Genomic DNA, 22,482 nt, shown 5'->3' with positions numbered 1-22,482 from the left:
GGTGAAACTGAGCACAGGGAAGATATGTGCAGCACAGCAGGAGAGGTGTCCTGACAGTGAAGTGGGTCCCACAGCCAAGGGAAATCCCTTCTGTTGAGGTAGCACCCAGCAGGCTGAAGGCAAAGCCCTGCTCTACTGAAGAGCAAGGCAAAAGTTCTTCTGGACCTCTAACAGGGGCAGAGTTTCCCTTCATGCTCCCTGGCATTTGCCCAGGTGTATTCTTCCTCCTCCAGGGGCCAGCTGCCTGGATCCCTCTCCCCAGCTGGTTGGAAAAGAGCACAAAAGTGACTGAAAACTTTCTCTGCTGCTTTGAGCTCCTTTCAGTTCTGCTTCCCCAGCACACAAGGAGCAGCTGTTAGCACCCAGTCTGAAGGGAGGTCAGATCCTCCTCCTGACAGGGCCAAACCAACCCAGGCTCTTTTCTGTTCCTCTTGACCTGTCCTTGGGATCCAGCACAGGGTCTCCTCAGCCATGAGTGAGATCTGCAGGCTGCACATCATCCATCCAGCTTTCCATGGAGCTGCTTCCCTTGCATCCAGCAATGCTGGAGCTCCCCTGCTCCTCAGGGATAGGTGGGATCATAGAATCCCAGAATCCCAGCACGGTGGGGTTGGAAAGCATCTCTCAGACCATGCAGTCCAGTGTCCCAGCTCCAGCAGGGCAACCACAGCAGCTTGACCAGGAGCACAATGGCCAGGGGGGTTGGAAGCTCTCCAGAGGAGACTCCACAACCTCTCTGGGCAGCCTGCTCCAGGGCTCTGCACCCTCACACCAAAGAAGTTTCTCCTCCTGCTCACAGGGAACCTCCTGGGTTCCAGTTAGTGCCCTCTGCCCTTGTCCTGTCCCTGGGCACCACTGAGCAGTGTCTGGCCCCAGCCTCTTGCCCCTTGCTCTTTATCTCTTGCTGAGCACTGATCAGATCCCCCCTGGGGCTGCTCTTCTCCTAGGCTAAACCGCTACAGGGCTCTCAAACAGAACGGTTTGGGTTGGCAGGGACCTTAGAGCTCATCCAGTGCAAGCCCCTGCAGCCAGCAGGGACATCCCCAACCTGAGCAGGCTGCTCAGAGCCCCAAGCAACCTGACCGGGGACGGCTCCGGGGACGGGGCAGCTCCCACCTCTCTGGGCATCCTGGGACGGGGTCTCACCACCCTCTGCTCTCTGAATCTCCCTCTACCCGCTCAATGCCGCTCCCCATTGCCCCCCAGGCTGCCCCCGCTGGGCTGCCCCCCCAACCCGCTCCGTCCCTGGGGCCCAGCGCCAGCTGAGGGGCGGGGCCGGACGGGGCTCTCCCCGGGCTGGCTCCGCCCACCCCGCCGCCCTCCCGCCGCTACCGCGCACGCACCGGGGCGTTGCTGCGCCTGCGCGTCGCCGCGCGCCAGCCTCATGCGCTTTGCCGCGAGCCGGCAGCACCGCCGCGCGCCCAGCCCGCCACGCAGCCGCCGCGCGCCGCCCGTGCCCGGCGGGAACCGGTGTGTGTGTGGGGGGGGGGGGAGGGTCTGGCGGCACCCTGCGGGAGGGTGCGGGGTGCGGGGGGGGGCAGCGGCCGCAGCCGGCGGCAGCACGCGGAGCCCCGCCGGGGGGCCGGCAGCGGCGGGAGCTTGTGGCGGGAGGTTGCGGCGGCGGGGAGCGGTCGGGGCGAGGCGGGAACGGCGGGGCGGGAGGAGGGCAGCGCTGGCCGGGCAGCGGCGGGGGGCCCGCCCGCGGCAATGGCGGGGCGCGGGGCTCCTGCAGGCCCCTCCGCGCCCCCGGCTGAGGCGGCGTGGGTGTCCGCAGCGGGGCAGATGAAGTACATCCTGGTGACGGGCGGCGTGATCTCGGGCATCGGCAAGGGGATCATCGCCAGCAGCATCGGCACCATCCTCAAGTCCTGCGGGCTGCATGTCACCTCCATCAAGATCGACCCCTACATCAACATCGACGCGGGCACCTTCTCCCCGTACGAGCACGGTGAGTGCCCGCGGCCGGCCCCGGGGCTGGCGGTGCCTGCAGGGAGCCAGCTCTGCGCGGGGCGGTCTGTGGCTGGGCGCTGAGCCTCCTGCTGGGGCGGGGCAGGGCCTGGCGGCAGCGGCGGGCAGCGGCGATGTGCCCGGGATGCGCCCGCCGCCCGCCCGGGCACTCAGCCCCCGGGGCACTCAGCCTCTCTGTTGTAGAAGGCTCTGAGCTGGATGAGCCACACCTCGGCTTGCTGTGGCAGTCACAGGAGGCCTTTCCTGTAGCTGCCCCAGGCAGAGCCAGCCCGGTGCTGGCACTTCACCCAGCTGCGTGTGCCCTCTGTGCTGCAGGGGAGGTGTTCGTGCTGGATGATGGAGGGGAGGTGGACCTGGACCTGGGGAACTACGAACGCTTCCTTGACATCAGACTCACCAAAGACAACAACCTGACCACGGGGAAGATCTACCAGTATGTCATCAACAAGGAGAGGAAGGGAGACTACCTGGGCAAAACTGTCCAAGGTGATGGGAGGCTTCACTTGTGCTGCTTGGGAATGTCTCTGTCTGTGTGCCCTACCCTGGTGATGGGTTTTGTTTGGTTTGTAGAAGGAGAAGCAGAAGATGCACCACTTGCAGGGGTGCTGGTGTGTGCCACGCTGAGCTGGGTCACCTGGAAGCCCCTCAGAGCTCCAGTGCTCAGTAGCATGCAGTTGTTTGGACCACGTGCTGGACCTGGGTCCAGCTGCCTCACGTAGCCAGCACTGGGTGTGAGCAGAGCAGGCTGCCACACCTGGGCCTGGATGATGGGGGGTTATTGGTTTGCTGGTCACTGTGGTCATTGCCTTGGGTAATTGTCATTAGAAAGCCCAAAGGATCTTTGAGGACCAGCTCAGTCCCTTCCCTTTTGAAGCATCCTGCACAGCTGGTTTGGATAAGGACCTTCCTGGACAGCTTAACACAGAGTAACTCTGAGTTTACAGCAGAGGACTGTTTGTTCCTGAGCCTCCCAGCCTAAAGGAAGCATTGCTTACATGTGTTTAAGTTGAGGCAGGGTTTGCATGTCTTGCCAAGGCTCTTTGGGAAATCACAGCCAAGAGTCATCACTTCAAAAAGTGCATGGAGACCCAGCTCCCAGCCTGGGCCAGAGGAGAGGCCAGGCCTGGTTCTTTCCCATAACTGCTGTGTGAGGAGTCAGAGGCAGCAGTGTGTGTGGGCTGTGCTGTTAACCCTGGCCTGGGTTTCTTCTCCAGTGGTTCCCCACATCACAGATGCCATCCAGGAGTGGGTGATGAGGCAGGCACGGATCCCTGTGGATGAAGATGGCATTGAGCCCCAAGTGTGTGTGATTGAGGTTTGTAGCTCTTTTGTTCTGAGCTCAGCCCTGTGCTGATTTTGCAGAGTAAAAGTTGGGGTTTATGTGCAGTAATATTCAACTTCACCTCTTGCTGACCTGGTTAACCCCCTCTCTTCTTAGCTTCACTTACTCTGTCTGGGCTCTGGAGTGCTGCCTGTCCAAGGCTGCACAGGGACTTGTTTCTAGCTTTGTGGAATGGTTTGGGTTGGAAGGGACCTTGAAGATCATCCAGTTGCAACCCCATGGCAGGGACACCTCCCAGTAGCCCAGCTTCATAGAATCACAGAATGATCTGGGTTGGAAGGGGCCTCCAAAGCTCACCCAGTCCAACCCCTGCAGTCAGCAGGGACATCCTCCACTGGATCAGGCTGCTCAGAGCCCTGCTGAGCCTCACCTTGAGTGTCTCCAGGGACAGGGCCTCAACCACCTCCCTGGGCAGCCTGTTCCAGTGTCCCACCACCCTCAGGGTAAGGAACTTGTTCCAACCTGCCCTTGAACACCTCCAGGGAGGGCACATCCACAGCCTCCCTGGGCAACCTGTTCTAGTGTCTGCCCACCCCCAATGCAAAGCACTTCTTCCTTAATCTCCAGTCTAAGACTCAGACTTAGACCTTTGAAGGTCCCTCCCAGCCCCAACCATTCTGTGATTCTAGGACAGTTCACTTTTGAGCTGCTTAGCTCTCCAGTGCAATGTGAATTGGTCAATGGAATGAGGGTTAGCTCCTAGCTTCTGTACCAAGGCCTGAGTGACTCACACAGTGCCTTCTTCCTTGGGGTGTAGAGGGAGGCTGGGTGGATGCCCCTCTGGATGCAGTTGCATTCCCTCCTTGGCAATAAAGGGATCCTTGGAGGGACCAAATGCAAGCACAGACCTAGAGCAGGGCATGGCACAGGCTGGTGGTGCCAAACCAGTGCAGTTTCCTGTGCACTGCCAGGGCTGTCCTGCTGACAGAGCAGGGTGAAAGCCCTGAGCCTGCTGAGCTGGCTGCTGGGATGTGGGTTGGCCAGAGATGACCTTTGAGGGTCCCTCCCAAGCCCAATGTGTGACTCTGTGGCAGAGCTTGTCAGAGTGCCCAGATCCTGGTGAGCTGGGGCTCTCCCTGCAGCTTGAATGGCAGCTGCTGTCCCAGGGTTCTCAAACCTGGATCCTGGAGTGCCTGGGAGGCACTGACAGCATGTGGGATGCTGCAGGGCCCCAGGGAGTGCCTGGCCTCTGCTGCTGAGAGTGTCCAGAACCACTCTGTGCTCACTGAGCCTTGGCTGAAACTTGGCTGCTCAGTGCCCCCTGATGCCAGCCTGATCTAGTGTGGGGTGTCCCTGCCCATGCAGGGGGGTTGGAACTGGATGATCCTTGTGGTCCCTTCCAACCCTGACTGATACTCTGTGGAGAAACGATCGTTGTAGCACCTCCACCTCCCTGCAGAGAGCACAGAGGTGCAGGTGATCCTCTGGAGAGGTGCTGCCTGCAGGAGGAGCTGGGTTTTGAGGTGCTGCTTTGATTCTGGGGGAGGCCATGGAGGTAGAAGTAGAGCTGGGGCTGCCTGGGGGCTGTGGCAGCAGTGCCCACGAGGGGCAGAGCCTGGCGCTCCGCAGGCTCCTGCGGGGAGCGCCGGGGAGGGAGGTGCTGTAGTGTGCTTCTCTGTCTGTTTTAGCAGGGTTCCTGCACACAGGTAGGGGAGGTTTTGGCACTGGTGTCACCCCTCAATGTCCTTCTCTCCTCCAGCTGGGGGGCACAGTGGGTGACATCGAGAGCATGCCCTTCATCGAAGCCTTCCGGCAGTTCCAGTTCAAGGCCAAAAGGGAGAACTTCTGTAACATCCACGTCAGCCTGGTGCCCCAGGTGAGCACACACAGCTGCCTGCTGCTGCTGGCCAGAGGCTGCCCCGGCCCAAGCCTGGCTTTGGAAGTGTGTCTTTGTGAAATGCCCTCTCTGGGGGCACTGTCACAGCTGTGTTGGTGCAGGGGAGGCAGGGAGTGCCTGGGGGTGTACTGGGAAAGGTTTGCAGCAGGGAGCAGGGACTGGGAGGGTGTAAATGTGTGAGAGAGAGCTGGGAGCTGCAGCAGATTCATAGAAGAGTTTAGGTTGGAAGGGACCCCAAAGCTCAGCCAGTTCCAAGCCCCTGCCATGGGCAGGGACACCTCCCACCAGCCCAGCTTGCTCAAGGCCTCATCCAGCCTGGCCCTGAACACCTCCAGGGAGGGGATATCCACAGCCTCCCTGGGCAACCTGTGCCAGTGTCTCTTCACCCTCACTCTCAACCTCATCTCCAGTCTCAATCTCCCCTCTCCCAGCTCAAAGCCATTGTCCCTCACCCTGGCACTCCCAGCCCTTGTCACAAGTCCCTCCCCAGCTCTCCTGGAGCCCCTTTGGGTACTGGAAGGCTGCTCTGAGGTCTCCCTGGAGCCTTCCCTTCTCCACACTGAGCAGACCCAGCTCTCCCAGCCTGTCCCTACAGGGGAGGTTCTCAGCCTCTGATCATCTTTGTGGCCTCCTCTGGACCCTCTCCAGCAGCTCCAGGTCCTTCTTGTGCTGGGGGCCCCAGAACTGCAGGCAGTGCTGCAGGTGAGGTCTGAGCTGAGCAGAATCCCCTCCCTGTGCTGCCAGTGAGCATTGCTGGCTCCTGGGGAGTTTGTCACCAAGGCCTTCTCCTCCAGGCTGCTCTCAGCCCCTCCTCACCCTGCCTGGATTTGTGCTGGGGATTGCCCTGATGCAGCTGCAGGCCCTTGGCCTTGTTGAAGATGCAGCTCTGCATCCTTAGCTGCTGTTCTTCTCTCTGGGTTTGTCTCCTGGCTCTGGCAGCTGAATTTGGTTTCTAGGGCTTTAAGCTTTCTGTTTCTCTTCCTTTCTGCAAAGCTGACAGGAAATGCAGTGGTACAGCCACAGCTCCACAGCCATTTGGACTTGCTAATCAGGTCATGTGCCAGGCTCTTCCTGGGGGTCCTTGAATGCCAGAATCAGAGGTTCTTGGGGTTAGAAAGGACCTCTGGAGATCATCTAGTCCAACCCCCTGCCAGAGCAGGGGTGCCCAGGACAGATCACACAGGAACACATCCTGGTGAGGCTGGAAAGTCTCCAGAGAAGGAGAGTCCAGAACCTCTCTGGGCAGCCTGCTCCAGGCCTCCAGCAGCCTCACAGTGAAGTTTCTCCTCACATTGAGGTGGAACCTCCTGGGTCCCATCTTGTACCTGTAGTGCCTTGTCCTGCCACTGGGCACCACCCATCAGAGCCTGGCACCTTCATCCTGACCCCCACCCCTCAGAGATTGAAAGTCATTGGTCTGATCCCTTCTTAGCCTTCTCTTTAGCATCTTGTAGTCTCCATTGGACTGTCTCCAGCAGGTCCCTCTCTCTCTCCTGAGCTGGTGAGCCTAGAAGTGGACACAGTATTCCAGGTGTGGTCTTGCCAGGGCAGAGCAGAGGGGAAGGAGAACCTTTCTAGACCTCACAGACCCTCACATCTGCCTGAGCCCTAACAGCCTGAGTGGCAGTTGCCCTTGGTTCAGAGATTCAGCTAAGAGGAGGCAGCATGGAGCAGGGCTGTGATAAGAATCAGTTCATTAGAATCACAAAGAGAAGCAAAGGGTCCTGGTGTGCCCAGGAGGTGAGGTGCAGCCCACTTCATATCAGAAGTGATGGAAGGTTTCTTTGAGCTTTGTGCCATGTGCTCACAGAATGGCTCAGGTTGGAAGGGACCTCAGAGCTCATCTGCTCCAACCTCCTCCTGCCATGGGCAGGGACACCTCTCAGCTAGGCTCAGCTGCTCATGGCCTCATCCAGCCTGGCCTAGAACACCCCTGGGCAGGAGGCATCCACAGCCTCCCTGGGCAGCCTGTGCCAGAGTCTCAGCACCCTCATGCTGAAGAACTTCTTCTTCAGCTCCAGTCTAACCCTGCTCTGCCTCAGCTTCAAACCATTCCCCCTTGGCCTGTCTCCAGACACCCTCAGCAAAAGTCCCTCTGCAGCCTTCCTGCAGGATCCCTTCAGGCAATGGCAGGCAGCTCTGAGGTCCCCCTGGAGTCTTCTCTAGGCTGCACACCCCCAGCTCCCTCTGCCTGGCCTCACAGCAGAGCTGCTCCAGCCCTTGGATCATCTTTGTGGCCTCCTCTGGACTCACTCCACAGCTCTGTGTCCTTTTGCTGGGGACACCAGAACTGGAGGCAGGGTTGAGGTGAGGTCTCAGCAGAGCAGAGCCAAGGGGCAGAATCCCCTCTTGCCCTGCTGCCCACACTGATACTGCTACAGGCTCAGCTGTGCTCTCTGCTCTGGTTTGGGAGACATCTTACAGTCTGAAATCTCTGCTGCAGGAGTCACTGCTGCCCAAACTCCTCCATGGTTACAGCAGCAGTGCTGGAGAGCAGGAGCTGTGTGTCCCCTGAGATGGGCTTTGGCAGAGGTCAGTGGGACAGTGAGTGGAGTGCAGGTCAATCTTTGTTCTCCTGCTTCTTTCCCCTTGCCCTTAGGCCAGGTGATTGATGGGGAAAAGCATCACAGCTAACAAATAGTTGGTATTTGGAGAGAGCAGTGGAGAAAGCCCTTGGGGTGCCTGCTTTCTCCTTCCCTCACTGTGTGGAGCTCAGCTCTGGTCTCTGCCTCTTGGGTTCAGCTTTCAGCCTCAACCAAGGGCCTGCAGGGCTGTTTAGAGCTGATGGGATCTGGGCAGGGCCTGAGTCAAGGTTTGTACCAGGTGGCTGGGGGGTGGTTGCTGGTTAGGCTCATGAATCATTGCCACACATCACCATCACCACTGATGCTCCAACCCCTGCTCTTCCCTGCCCAGCCAAGCTCCACAGGGGAGCAGAAGACAAAGCCCACCCAGAACAGCGTTCGTGAGCTCCGGGGCCTTGGCCTCTCACCAGACCTGGTAAGCTTTGCTGCATGCCTTGGCCTGGCATCCAGAAGTGCTCTGCTGGGCTGTTGCAACAACAGCCTGCTCTAAACCCTGCCTGAGGGGAGAGCTCTAGTGCTGGAAGGCTCAGAGCAGCAGGGCTGGGCTTCCCCCAGTGCCAGCCTGCCTGGGGACAGCTCTGGGGGGGGCTGGTTGTGTGCTGGCTGGGTGCTGCTCTTCTGCCTCCCAGCCCTGACCCTGCTGCTCTCTCAGATTGTCTGCAGGTGCTCCACTCCCCTGGATACCTCAGTAAAGGAGAAGATCTCCATGTTCTGTCATGTGGAACCAGAGCAGGTGAGGATTGCTGTCTGCACTCCCCTGGCTGCTGTCAGGTGCTGAGTGGAGCTCTGAGCTGAGTGTTTTTGTGTTCAGCTCTGGCTCTTGTTAGCTGCATAATTCATTTGCTGCTTTGTCTCCCCCCTGTTCCTTACACATGTCACTGTGCCAGGAGAGGCCTTTTCATGCCAGCACTCAGGTTTGCTTGTAAGGCACTTGGCTGAGGCCCAGAGAATCCTGTGGAATCCAAGGGATTTTCTGAGTAGCTGCTTTTGACCTTAGTTATCCTTCCACATTCCTGCTGTGAGCACAGGAGGCTGAGGCTGTTCAGTAGTCAGAGGCCAAAGAGGAGTGGCCCAGAATGAGATTTGAAGTTGCCATGGGTGTGCTTGGATGCAGCTCTTGTCACTGTGCTGTTGCTCTGCCCAGGATGGCATGGGGAGACACTGCAGAGACAAACTGAAGTGGTGTCTGGGAGCAGCACTGCTTCACTGGAATGGGATGGGAGAGGCAAAACTTCCATCTTGGCTGGATTCATTTTGTGCTGAGAGTGCTCTGCGTGGCACAGTCTGAGCAGGAGCCTGAGAAATAGCCATGGAATCACAGCATTGTTTAGTTGGAAAGGCTCTGCAAGATCATCACCCCAACCCCACCATGGCCACAGGTTCCATGAACACCTCCAGGGCTGGGGACTCCACCACCTCCCTGGGCAGCCTGTGCCAATCCCTGACCACCCCTGCAGCAAAGACATTTTCCCTCCTCTCCACTCTTGGCTTCCCCTGGCACAGTTTCAGGCCATTTCCTCTCCTTCTATCATCTGAGACTAGAGCAGAGCCCAACCCCCAGCTCCCTGCAGCCTCCTTTCAGGGAGCTGTAGAGAGCAGTGAGGTCTCTCCTCAGCCCCTTCTTCTGCAGACTAAACACCCCCAGCCCCCTCAGCCACTCAGTCTGTAGCCTAGAGATTAACTCTTCCCAATCCAGCTGGAGCTTTGGTGAAGGTCTGAGAATCATGTCCCAGCTGCAGGCTCTGTCCAGTGCTGCTTCTTCCTTTCCTATAGGAGGTGAAACAGCCTTGCAGTTTCCACTCTTGCATTCAGAGTGACCTGGCCACAGTGTGGATCTGTCAGCAGAACAGTCTCTGCCTCCTCTTGGCTGGGGCCTGGCAGCTGGCTCCTGTCAGTCACCTCCTGGGATGTTCAGGGGAGTTTTGCAGTTCTCTTTCTGCACTTGGAGCTGGGTTGTGAGGGAAATGCTCTTGACTAGAGGAGGAAAGCTGGCATCTGGGGGGTTTACTGCTCTGAACTCTGCTTTCATTTGAGAAGTGAGGGCTCAAAAATACTTGTGCCAGGGTGCCTGTGAGCCTTAAAGCACAGCCTGGCTCTTGATGGACAGGCAGCAGTTGCCCAGAGCTGTCTTTGCCTTTCTGAGGAAGCCCTTTCTGGGGAGCTGGAGCTGCTGACCTTGCTGCTCCTCACTCACCTGAGGGCTCTTGGCTCACAGCTGATTAATGAATTCATGGAGTAGTTTGTCTTGGAAGGGACCTCAAAGCTCATCCAGTGCCAACCCCCTGCCATGGGCAGGGACACCTCCCACCAGCCCAGCTTGCTTAAGGCCTCATCCAGCCTGGCCTGGAACACCTCCAGGGAGGGGACATCCACAGTCTCCCTGGGCAACCTGTGCCAGTGTCTTCCTCATCTCCAGTCTCAATCTCCCCTCTCCCAGCTCAAAACCATTGTCCCTCATCCTGCCACTCCCAGCCCTTGTCACAAGTCCCTCCCCAGCTCTCCTGGAGCCCCCTTGTCAGCCCCCTTCAATCCTGGACAGTCCCTTGCTGTATGGAGGGCTCAGCTTTCCCTGGCTGTTAGACTGGGGCCCTGGTGAGGCATGGCAGTGGTGGGAAAGGAGGAGTTGGGCTTGTCCTGAAGTCTGGTTCCAGTCAGGATTCCCAGGAAGGCTGCATCACAGGAGGTCTCTTCAGAGTGTTCTCTGAGCTGGCAGCAGCTGGCTCTCACTGCTAGGTTATCCTGCTAGAGCCCAAGCAGCTCAGGGAGCAGCAATTCCTGGGCAGTGTTGGAGGATTCACACTCACAGATTGCATCATGTTGGAAGGAACCCTCCAAGGTCATCCTGTCCAACCCCCTGCAGGCAGCAGGGACATCTCCAACTAGATCAGGCTGTCCAAAGGCCACATTGACTCTGATCTTGAATGTCTTCAGGGGTAAGGCCTCAAACACCTCCCTGGGCTGCCTGTTCCAGTGTCTCCCCAGCCTCACTGTGCAGAACTTCTTCCTGAGCTCCAACCTAACTCTGCCCTGCTCCAGTTCCAAGCCATTGCCTCTTGTCCTATCCCCACAGGCCCTTCTGAACAGTCCCTCCCCAGCCTGCCTGCAGGTCCCCTGCAGATCTTGAAATGCAGCTCTGAGGCCTCCCTGGAGCCTTCTCTTCTCCAGGCTGAACAGCCCCAACTCTCCCAGCCTGGCCCCATGGCAGAGGCGTGACCTTCCCAACCTGTGGAGCTGCTTCTGTGTTGTTTAGGTGCTCCAGGATTGTCTGCTGCAGACAGAAGCTCTAATGCCTGAGCACAGCCCCAGCTCTCTCCTGCTGCCCTTCTCCCCTGGGCAGGCCCTCAGCTCTCTCCTGCTGCCCTTCTCTCCTGTGCAGGTCATCTGTGTGCATGATGTCTCCTCCATCTACCGAGTGCCTCTGCTGCTAGAGGAGCAGGGAGTGGTTGACTACTTCAGGCACAGGCTTGACCTCCCCATTGAGAGGCAGCCCAGGAGGATGCTGCTGAAGTGGAAGGAGATGGCTGACAGGTGAGCTGCACATCTGGGCACAGCCTGAGCTGAGGCTCCTCTTGAGCTTCTCCTCTTGGTTGTTGGCTCTCAGGTGCCAAGCCTTGCTTCACCTTCCTCAGCCCTTCTGACCTGCTGGAATTGTTTTCTTTTACTGCTTTGCCCTTGATGTTTACCTAAAAAAGCTCTTCCAAGAGAGGCTGAACCACCCCAGCTCCCCCAGAAGATGCTGTGGGGTCTCATCCCTGGGTTCCTTATCTTGGGTTTGAGTTTGGAGCCGTTAAAGGTGGACAGCTCTGCCCTCCCCTCTTCATAGCACAGAGCCCAGTGCCATTGCAAGGTGGTGTAAACCCTTGGTAAGCCTGTGTGGGAGTCCTCAGGGCTGTCCCTGCAGATGGACCTTTGGAGTGTGCTTGCAGGCAAGCACAACAGCTGCTCTGAGACTCCCAGCACTGAGGGGTTCATTTTTACCTGTGGGGAAATGGTGAACTGAGTCTCTGCAGGCACCACTCAGGCCCCTTCTGAGGCCTGGAATGTCTTTGTCCTCCTGAGGAATGAATTACCAAGGTCTAGATTCACAGAATGCACTCTGCTGGAAGGGACCCTCCAAGGGCACCTTGTGCAACCCCCCTGCAGGCAGCAGGGACAGCTCCAACCAGAGCAGGCTGCCCAGGGACACAGCAAGTCTGACCTTGGTTGTCTCCACCACCTGCCACCCAGCACTGGCAGCAAGGGTTCCCTGCCTGTGGGCACAGCCCTGGGTGCCCAGGTGGTTGAAGGTGCTTGGCAGGGCTGAACTAAGCCTTGGAGGGTCCCTTGGCTGCAGGCAGGATGGATGCCTGAGTGCCCTGCTGCTGGGGGGCTGCAGCTGTGGGCAGTGCAGCCTCAGGACTGCAGAGTTCCCTCCTGCTCTGCTGGCTGCTGAGGTGATCTGCCTGGGCAGCTGCTGGCCAGTGCAGACAGCTGCAGAGCTTTGATCCTCTCCTCATAGCTTCCTGCAGGCTTGGGGTCTAAGAGCCTCCTGAAGAGGCTTTGGATCTACTCAGGGAAGCTTTTCAGGCTGAGCAGAGATGAGTTCCCTTGGGGGGACTCTGCAGCTGCTTTTCTCTCTCATCAATTCTTTTTCCCTTTCTTTCAGCCTTGCTTTGGTGTTTTAGAGTCCTGACTCCTGTAACAGGCCCTCCTCTCAGGGGGGCTGTGCTGTCACTTCCTGGGGGGTGGGTGAGCCTTGCCCCATGCTGGGCCCCCTCCTGTGTCTGCTCCCTGCAGGTATGACCGGCTGCTGGAGAGCTGCTCCATAGCCCTGGTGGGCAAATACACCAAGTTCTCAGACTCCTATGCCTCTGTCATTAAAGCACTGGAGCACTCTGCACTGGCCATCAACCACAAACTGGACATCAAGGTAGGAATGGAGCTGTCTGCATGGGGGGAGGGAAGAATCCACACACAGACCCCTGCTGCCCACAGCCCTGCCCAGCTGGGTTGGGGTCTGCACAGAGCCACAGGCAGGGAGAGTCAAGTCAGGCAGGGAGCTGGGAAACTGCCTTTGGATTTTGAGCATCAAAACATCTCCTGTCAGGCATGAACCAGCTTCAGAGGAAACCTTTCATCCTCTCAGAGTCACAGACTGCAGTGGGTTGGAAGGGACCCTCCAAGGGCATCTTGTCCAACCCCCTGCAGGCAGCAGGGACAGCTCCACCTAGAGCAGGTTGCTGAGGCCCTCACCACCTCCCTGGGCAGCCTGTTCCAGTGTCTCCCCAGCCTCCCTGTGCAGAACTTACTCCTGAGCTCCAACCTAACTCTGCCCTGCTCCAGTTCCAAACCATTGCCTCTCATCCTACCCCACAGCCCCTTCTGAGCAGTCCCTCCCCAGCCTGCCTGCAGGTCCCCTGCAGATAGTGAAGTGCAGCTCTGAGGTCTCCCTGGAGCCTCCTCTTCTCCAGTGGGCTGGAGTTGCATCCCTTGAAGCACAGAGGAAAGGCTTGAGTGGGGCTGCCCAGAGCTTTGGTGACTAGCAGGAAGCCAGCCCAGGCAAACCCCCCCACAAGCAAGCATCCAGGAGGAAGCAAATGCAGAGCTCTCCAGGAGGAGCTGTGATGTCTTAATTGAGGGAAGGAGACCCTGTGCTCTCTGTGGCAGTCTCTCATCCTCCTTTCTTGGCTTTCTTCCCAGTACATTGACTCTGCTGACTTGGAGCCAGACACCCTGCAGGAGGAGCCTGTCCGCTACCACGAGGCCTGGCAGAAGCTCTGTGGTGCTGAGTAAGGCTCCCAGCCTCTGGCACTTCCTGGGGGCCTGCTGCTGCTCCTGGCACTTCTGGGAGGAAGAGCCTCACTGCAGGCTCTCTTCATGGGCCCTGCAGCAGCACACTCTGACAGTGCCCCAAATGCCCCCTCCTGAGAGGGAAAATGCAGACTTGTTAACTGAGTGCAGGGCTTGGTGAGAGGCAGCAGCAGGGCAGGGGGAGCCAGGGGGAAGGTGAGGGCAGGGGGAGCCAGGGGGAAGGTGAGGGGTGGGGGAGCCAGGGGGAAGGTGAGGGGTGGGGGAGCCAGGGGGAAGGTGAGGGGTGGGGAGGGCAGGGGGAAGTGAGAGGTGGGAATTCCATGGCTATTTCTCAGAATGGTTTGGAAGGGACACCAAAGCTCATCCAGTGCCAACCCCCTGCCATGGGCAGGGACACCTCCCACCAGCACAGCTTGCTCAAGGCCTCATCCAGCCTGGCCCTGAACACCTCCAGGTAGGAGGCAGCCACAGCCTCCCTGGGCAACCTGTGCCAGTGTCTCCCCACCCTCACTCTAAAGGATTTCTTCCTCATCTCCAGTCTCAATCTCCCCTCTCCCAGCTCAAAGCCATTGTCCCTCCCAGCCCTTGTCCAGAGTCCCTCCCCAGCTCTCCTGGAGCCCTTCAGGCCCTGGAGTGGTTCTGGTACCAGGTGCTGGTGCTGGCTCAGGTGAAGCCATATGGCTTCCATGCTGGAGACAGAGCACTTCTGAGCCCTTCCCAGGGGTGAGGTCCTGCAAGTCCAGGGCTTTCCAGGAGGGGTGGTGGGTGGGTGGCTGTGGGGAGCCCCCCGGGGAGCCCCATCTGAAGATCTCCTCCTCCTCACACAGTGGAGTGCTGGTTCCTGGCGGCTTTGGCGTTCGGGGGACAGAAGGCAAAATCCAGGCTATCTCCTGGGCAAGGAAGCAGAAGAAGCCCTTCCTAGGTGAGAGAGCTTCTCCCCAGGAGAAGAGGTGGTGTGACAGCCTCCCTGCCCTGAGCCCCAGCCTCCCTGCCCTGAGCCCCAGCCTCCCTGCCCTGAGCCCCAGCCTCACCAACTGGCACCAGGCTCTGCACTGCCCACTCCTGGCAGTGGTTGGCTGAGAAGGGCCCAGGGGGCAACAGCTGCCAGCTCTGCTGAACTCTGGAGGGGTTGGAGCTGGCTGGGATGCCAAGGAGTCTGTCATGAGGAGGGGAAGTCTGAGGGGGCTGTGGTGCTGTGGGCAGGCAGGATGTGTGCCTGGGAGTGAATGGAGATGGGGAGCGGCTGGAGTGGGGGGGATGGGGCAGGGAGGGAACAAACCTCCTCAGAGCTGCCTGCTGCAGGGGGGACAGACCCCTAGAGCCATGTCAGGGTCTGGCTGCTGCAGGCTGTGTGCTGTGGGAGGGCTGTGGGTGGTGCTGAGTGCTCCCTGTGCTGGCCTGACCCTGCTCTCCTGTCCCCCCAGGGGTGTGCCTGGGCATGCAGCTGGCAGTGGTGGAGTTCGCTCGCAGCGTCCTGGGCTGGCAAGGTAACTGCACAGCACCTCCTGGCCTCTGGGCACCCCTCTGCCTGCTTGAGGGCTGCCTCTGGCTCTCTCCATGCTTGGGATTCTCAGTGCAGCTCCTCACCCCCCTTGCTCATTCAGAGGGAAGAGGAAATCTCCTCCTAATGAAAGAGAATGGAGGGCAGGGAGGCGTGAGTGCAGGTGACAGAACTGGCTTGCTGACAGCAGCTGGCTGTGCTGACAGGAAGGGTCAGCTCCTGGCCCAAGCCCCCCAGTGGGGCTGTGCCTATGTGCTGGACACCCTAAGTCCACCCCCCCCAGCCAGCAGGAATGGAGACCAAGCAGCACTGCAGCTGCCCAGGCAGCTCAGCCAGGACTCAAAGTGCTCTTTGGGCTCTGCTGCTTGCCCTGAGGGGGTCCCTGCTGGCAGAGTGCTGAGTGGAGCTCCTCAGCCTGGTTCTGGGGTAGAGCAAGAGGAGTTTCTGGGAGCACTTCTGCTGCCTGCCCCTGGCTGGGTGTGTTCAGGACACTGAGCTGCTCAGTGCCTGCTGCCCCCTGCTCAGCCCTGCCTGCAGGGCACTGCCAGCCCTGAGCTGCTGCCAGCCCTGAGCTGCTGCCAGCCCTGCCCTGCAGGCTCTCAGCACACAGGGCTCAGGTGGCTGCTGCCAGAAGTGTGGGGATGAGACGACAGTGCCTGGAGAGGGCCTGTAAAGGCAGCTCAGGGAGTGAGGGCCTTGCTGCTTTCAACTGCTGACCCTTCCCTTGCAGATGCCAACTCGACAGAGTTTGACCCCAAAACTGCTCATCCTGTGGTGAGTTTCTGCTTGTTTGTGATACCCACCCAGAGCCAGGCTGCTCTGCACCTACCCTTGGGTGCAGTTAGGAGCTTGGATGAGTGTCTGGTGGCTTTTAGGTTTGCCTGTCCTCATCTACCCATCTGAGAAGCAAATGTCTCTGCCTGGTTAGCTGTGGCAGCTGCTGCTCCAGAGGCTGCAGGGCTTGCAGTGAGCCTCTGGCAGGGTTTGTTTAGCTGTAGTTGCCCTTCATCAGGGGAGGAGTGAGGGCTGCTCACAGGGCAGCTGGAAGGCTGTCAGTACCCAGCTTCCACTGCACAGGTATGGAATGGTGAGCCCAGAAATCCTCACAGCATGGCTCAGGCTGCAAGGGAGCCAAGAGCTCATCTGCTCCAGCCTCCTCACCATGCCCAGGGACAGCTCTCAGCTAGACTCAGCTGCTCAAGGCCTCATCCAGCCTGGCCTTGAACACCCCCAGGCACCTCCCTGGGCAGCCTGTGCCAGAGTCTCAGCACCCTCATGCTGAAGAACTTCTACCTCAGCTCCAGTCCAACCCTCCTCTCCCTCAGCTTCAAACCATTCCCCCTTGGCCTGTCTCCAGACAGCCTCAGGCAAAGTCTCTCTGCAGCCTTCTTGCAGGATCCCTTCAGGTGCTGGCAGGCAGCTCTGAGGCCCCCCTGGGGACAGGAATTCCTTGGGACACTCATGGAGGGATTTTGGATCCAGCCTCTCTTAGCCTGCAGGCTCTGGGGGCCTCCTCCAGGCTCCACCAGAAGGGTTGGCTTCTGCTGCCCATGGAAGTGTCCAGCCCAGGTTCTGGAGCAGAAATGAGTTGGATTTGGGCTTCTGCTTCTGGCTCTGTCCTTGTTCAGTTTGTTCAGGGGCCCAGCAGTGGTGTGGGGTCTGGAGGTGCTGACTGAGACCAGCTACAGCTTCCTGAACACCTTCAGCCCTTCTGTGTGTTCTCCCCAGCCCTTGCCAGGGCTCAGCTGCCCACCCTGGGCCCTGGGGTGCCCTGTCCAGGCAGTGTCCCCCAGCTCAGCTGGGCTGTGGGGATGTTGTCCTCTCCTCCTCACTGGTGTTCCAGAGCCTGCCCAGGGCTGTTCCTCCCCCCTCAGTCTCAGCCTGCTCTCTGGCTGCTCTCTGCAGGTCATTGACATGCCAGAACACAATCCTGGGCAGATGGGTGGCACCATGAGGCTTGGCAAGAGGAGGACACTCTTCCAAACCAAGAACTCAGTCATGAGTAAGGCCTTGCTTACCCCTTCTGGAAGTGGGGTGAGGGATGGTGGGCTGGGAAGTGGGGCCTGGGGGTGTCCCTGGGGGGGAGGTGTTTGCAGACTGTCCTGGAACTGAAATGGAAATCACAGAGTGGCTCAGGCTGGGAGGGACCTCAGAGCTCATCTGCTTCAACCTCCTGCCATGGGCAGGGACAGCTCTCAGCTGCTCAAGGCCTCATCCAGCCTGGCCCTGAACATCCACAGCCTCCCTGGGCAGCCTGTGCCAGAGTCTCACCACCCTGCTACTGGAGAACTAATTCCTCAGCTCCAGTCTAACCCTGCTGTGCCTCAGCCTCAAGCCATTCCCCCTGGCCTGTCTCAGACAGCCTCAGGCAAAGTCCCTCTGCAGCCTTCCTGCAGGATCCCTTCAGGTGCTGGTAGGCAGCTCTGAGGCCCCCCTGGAGCCTCCTCCTCTGCAGGCTGCACACCCCCAGCTCAAAGCTGTGGTCCCCTCAGGAAGTGTCAGACTGTGAGGGCCACTGCCTGTGGCCTTGCTGCAGGCTGGCCCTGTGTGAAGTGTCTGGTGGTTGTGCTCCTGCTGCAGGGAAGCTGTATGGGGACCATGACTTCCTGGAGGAGAGACACAGACACAGGTTTGAGGTAAGGAAGCTGCTGTGGGCAGGGAGCTCTTCTGTCTGACCCAAACACAAGGGATCAGGGGGGTCTTGCTTCTGCTCTCCTAGGTCAATCCCCAGCTGAAGAAGTGTTTTGAAGAGCAAGGTCTGAAGTTTGTAGGCCAGGACGAGGAGGGAGAGAGAATGGAAGTGGTGGAGCTGGAAGGTGAGTCCTGAGCAGCTGGGGTGGGTGAGGGTCCCCAGGGGAAGTGTTTGGAGCCCCTGTGGCTCTCCCAGGAAGGCTCCATGCACAGACCCACACCCACAGGGAGCCCTCTGTGCCTCTGTGTGTGGGGACAAAGGCAGGGTGGAAATGACAGCATCAGGGCTCCAGCACCAGTGGTATCCAGTGGGAGCCTGGGGTGCACTGAGTGTGCCCAGCAGAGCCAGGGAGCTTCTCCTCTCCTCCCCTCTGCTCTGCCCTGCTGAGACCTCACCTGGAACATTGCATCCAGTGCTGGGCTCCCCAGTTCAGGAGGGACAGGGATCTGCTGGAGGGAGTCCAAGGGAGGGCTCCAAGGATGCTGAAGGGACTGCAGCACTGCCTGGGGAGGAGAGGCTGAGAGCCCTGGGGCTGTTTAGTCTGGAGAGAAGAAGACTGAGAGGGATCTGATCAATGTCTATCAATAGCTGAGGGCTGGGGCTCAGCAGGGAGGGGACAGCCTCTGCTCACTGTGCCCTGGGATAGGACCAGGAACAATGGATGGAAACTCCAGCACAGGAGGTTCCACCTCAGCATGAGGAGGAACTTCTTCCCTGTGAGGGTCCCAGAGCCCTGGAGCAGGCTGCCCAGAGAGGTTGTGGAGTCTCTCTCTGGAGCCTTTCCAGCCCTGTCTGGATGTGTTCTGTGTGCCCTGTGCTGGAGTCTCTGCCCCTGCTCTGGCAGGGGGTGCTCTGGAAGATCTCCAGAGGTCCCTTCCAGCCCCTAGCATCCTGTGAGCCTGTGGGCATCCAGCTGCAGCTCAGGCAGTGCCTGCAGGGCCCTGACCATGGCCTCTCCTGTCTCCTAGAGCATCCCTTCTTCGTGGGGGTCCAGTACCACCCCGAGTTCCTCTCCAGACCCATCAAGCCATCTCCCCCTTACTTTGGGCTGCTGCTGGCATCTGCAGGCAGACTCACTCACTACCTGCAGAAGGGCTGCAGGCTCTCACCCAGGTAGGTTGGCACCAGGGCAGGGCTGCTTCCTACAGGGTAACCCAGAGAGGCTTCTTGGCACTGTGGGGGAAGCAGGGGGGGTCTGCAGCACCTCCTCTTTCTGCTGTGTTGGAAACCTCCTGGCTTCATTTTCAGATGGAATGTGGAGCTGCCACACAGGGAGGGCATGAGAGGGCCTGAGAGCAGCCTGCAGGCTCAGGAGCAGGACCCTTGTGCAGGGGAGGGTGAGACACAGGGGACAGGCAGAGGAGAGGTCCTGAGGGGGTGTAAGGAACCTCTCTCTCAGCATGAGCTCAGCTGCACTGCTGTGGGTGAAGGGCTGCTGGGGCTCTGTCCTTGGAGAGCTTCAGGAGGTGCCTGGAGGAGGCCCTGAGCAGCTGCCTGTCCCTGTGGTGCAGCTCTGCTGAGCTCCTTTCCCTTTGGAATGTCTCTGGTGACTCTGGGACAGCTCTTGAAGGGCTTGGAGGCCACCAGCTGGCACTGGGGAGCTGGTGGGGGGGAGGTGCCTGGTGGGGGGTGTCCTGTTCCCTGCTCAGTGAATTGGAGTCACAGTGCCTGAGCCATGGGTGAGCACTCCCCAAAGCCTGGAGCTGATGGAGCCCCAGGGGGGTGGTGCCCCTCAGGGCTCTGTGTGCTCAGCCAGCAGCACTCAGCACCAAGCTGCCCAGACCCAGCTCCATCACCACTTGTGCTCAGGCAGAGCCTCTCTGCACTCCCCAGGGACACCTACAGTGACAGGAGTGGCAGCAGCTCCCCTGACCTGGAGATCACAGAGCTGAAGTTTCCATCAGTGAACCATGACTGATTCCTGGTAACTTCTACTGACCTCAAACCTCTCCTCCTGCAGACAGAGCCCTTGCCCAGGCTCCCTCCTGGCAGCTGAGCCTTTGACAGCAGCTGGCAGAGCAGTGGCACTGGTGGGAAGTGCTCCCAGCTGTGCTGAGGGCCCTGCAGTCCCTCCTGCCTCAGCAAACTGACCCCAAGCCCCCTGGGGGAGTCTGGGCTTCAGCTGAGATACACAAACAAAGCAGCACCAGCAGGGGCTGAGGCTGGGGTCCCTGGGGTGGTGCTCTGGGGGCAGTTTGGAAGCACCTGAGCTCCTCCATCTCCTGGGACAGCAGCTTTCTGTCCAGCCAGAGGCCCTGAGCTCTGAGCTTGAACAGCTGCTGCAAGTGTGGGCTGCATGTGGCCAGGGGCTGCAGCCACTCCACTCCTGGAGGGGGGCAGGAGCCCCCAGCACTCACAGCAGCCAAGGCTGAGCTGGAGCTAGAGGAGCTCTGGACCAGGTGGCCTTGATGCTGTCCCTGCTGCTCTGCCTGGCTTTGGGGGGTGGCTGAGTGCTGACTGCCAGGGGGTGGGCAGCCCTCACCCTCCCCTTCACACTGCAGATGCTTCCCAGCCCTGCTCCTGGGGCTGCCCCCAGGGTGCCAGCTTTGCCCAGCTCTGCAACAGGAACCTTCTGTCTGCATCCTGAAGGCAGCTCTGAGCCTGTGGCTCGCTGGCAGTGCCCAGATGCCAGTCCTGGTGCTGTGCTGAGGGCTTGGAGGCTGTCCCCAGGTGAAGCTGTAGGGACACTGGTGTGTCCCCTGCCTGGCCTGCTGCCTGTCCCAGCTCAGCTGCACCACCCTGAGGCTTTCCCTGTGGGTGCTGGGCTGGGGAGGGCATGGAGCTGCTCTTGGCTGGGCAGGGCTCTGCCTCCAGCTCCTGAGACCCTGGGGGGTGGAAGGGCTTGGGGGAGACACTTATGTGTCCCTGGGGGCCAGGGAGTGAGGACATCTGTCCTGGGCAGGGTAGCTTTGGGCTTGGGGGTGCTGAGCTGTGCTGGTCTCAGCCTGCAGCCTGCTGGGCAGGTCCAGCTGTGGTTCTTCAGTCCCAGCTGACTCCTGCTCCCCTCCTCTCTCTCCAGATGTCTCCACTGCAGAGAAGTCTTCAGGCTCCCCAGGAGTTCTTAGAGCAATAGTGTGACTGAACCCTTGGCTTTGGCCTTTCCTACCCTGGGGGTTGGTCATTTCCCCCCTGAGATCCTGCCCCTCTCTTTTCTCAGCTCCTCTCTCCTTGGTTTATTTCCTCTGCAGACTTCATTCCTGGAGGGCAGCTCAGCCCAGCACAGCACCTCCAGGCTGGCCTCAGCTGGCACCAGCCTGGAGGTGCACAGCAGGCTGGGGCTGGGATTGGCTCTGATGGGAGAATGCAGCTGGGTGAGGGCCTGGCCTGGCTGCTGCTCCTCCAGCCTCTGCTCTCACAGCCCTCACTGGGGAGGTTGTGTGGAGGCCAGGAGGTGCTGGAGGCTTGCTCTGCTCCTGAGCTGTGCTGCAGCTGCCTGCAGTCTCCTGGGGGGCAGGGGGAAGGTTTTGCTCTCCTGTGCTCTTTCAGCAGTATTGAGGACTGGTTGGCACTGGTGCCCTTGGGCCCCCTCTTGCCAGCAATGAGATTTACCCAGGAAAAGCTTCCTGGAGCTCCCTGGAGCGCTGCAGGGTGCAGCTGCAGCTGGGGGCACACCAACAGCAGGCTCTAAAGCAGAGCTCTCACAGCCCCTGGCTGCAGGGGATGGTGCTGGCTGGGAGCTGCCAGCTGGCAGCCCAGGGAGCTGCCCTGGTGCCCTCCCTGTGCCTTGCCTCTGTCTGCACAGCTCTTGGTGCTTCTCTCTCCCTGCCTGCAGCCTGCTCTTGGCTTCTCCCCAGGGAGGGCCTCGAGTCCTGCAGCCCAGGGAGCTCAGAGCTGGTTCCTGAGGCAGGGCTCTGGACCTCTGCCCTCAGCTCCTTGCTGTCCTGCAGGCTCAGCTCTGCACTTGCTTTGTTCCCCACCCCCCAGCCCCAGGGTTGGCCTTTGGTCAGCAGGAGCCAGGGGCAGGAACTTCTCTGACCCTGGGCAGACCTCTCCAGGGGCTCACAGTGGTGATGCTGCAGCTCTGAGCCTGGCTGAGGCCAGACCCCAGCCCTATGCCTTGCAGCAGCTGCAGTGTCCTCCCCACACCTCTCACTATTCCCTGCTCCTTTCCAGCTCTGCAGCCCTCTTCCCCTGTACCAGCTGCTGCAGATCCTGGGCCCAGGTGGAGCTGCTGAGCAAACCCTGCCTGCTTCTCAGCAGGGAGGCCTCTTCCTCACCTGGCTCCTTGCTCAGCTTTGTGTTCTTCCCTGCAAGGGTTTTGTTTGGGCCCCCCCTGCAGCTGCCTCTGCTGGGAAGTGCTGGTTTGTAATAAAAGGAGGCACTGGCCAGGAGCTGCTCTCTTGCTTCTGTAGCTTGGGGGAGGGAAAGAACTGAAGGGGCCCAGCCCAGGTCCAGAGCTGCCCCCAGGGGCTGGAGGTGCCTCAGCTCTCGGCTCTGGAGTTCAGTTCCAAAGTCTGCCTCAGCTCCTGCAACCCTGGGGCCCTGCACTGAGCCTCCAGCCTCTGCAGGGCAGGGGTCAGTGGAATTGCTCTGCACCATGCCTGAGGGAGGATTTGCTTCCCTCCTGCTGCTCCTCTTCCTGCCCAGGTGGGAGTGGGGCTTGCCTGGTGGCACCCAGGGGTGCCAGGAAGCCTCTGAGGGGAGAGGCACTGCCACAGAACTACAGAATGGGTTGGGTTGGAAGAGACCTTAAAGCTCATCCAGTGCCACCCCCCTGCCAGGGGCAGGGACACCTCCCACCAGCCCAGGTTGCTCAAGGACTCATCC

The 22,482-nt window shown here is 59.7% G+C and overlaps 1 protein-coding gene across 1 annotated transcript; it reads left to right on the top strand.

Moving 5' to 3' along the window:
- Positions 1-1,387: 1,387 nt before the first annotated feature.
- Positions 1,388-22,046, top strand: CTPS1 (CTP synthase 1). The gene is made up of 19 exons (XM_068150921.1): positions 1,388-1,470; positions 1,775-1,948; positions 2,284-2,454; positions 3,183-3,283; positions 5,010-5,126; positions 8,064-8,147; positions 8,385-8,465; positions 11,109-11,260; positions 12,509-12,641; positions 13,412-13,500; positions 14,350-14,444; positions 14,947-15,009; positions 15,754-15,797; positions 16,929-17,025; positions 17,604-17,659; positions 17,743-17,839; positions 18,684-18,828; positions 19,549-19,639; positions 20,735-22,046. Exons 2-18 carry the CDS (start codon positions 1,783-1,785, stop codon positions 19,631-19,633), a joined length of 1,776 nt encoding a protein of 591 aa, XP_068007022.1. The 5' UTR covers positions 1,388-1,470; positions 1,775-1,782; the 3' UTR covers positions 19,634-19,639; positions 20,735-22,046.
- The last annotated feature ends 436 nt before the right edge of the window (positions 22,047-22,482 follow it).

Source organism: Melanerpes formicivorus, unplaced genomic scaffold, assembly GCF_026170545.1.
Source record: "Melanerpes formicivorus ecotype bairdi unplaced genomic scaffold, bMelFor1.0.p_v2 SCAF_21, whole genome shotgun sequence".
NCBI lineage: Eukaryota > Metazoa > Chordata > Aves > Piciformes > Picidae > Melanerpes > Melanerpes formicivorus.
This window is presented reverse-complemented; position numbering and strand designations above follow the sequence as displayed.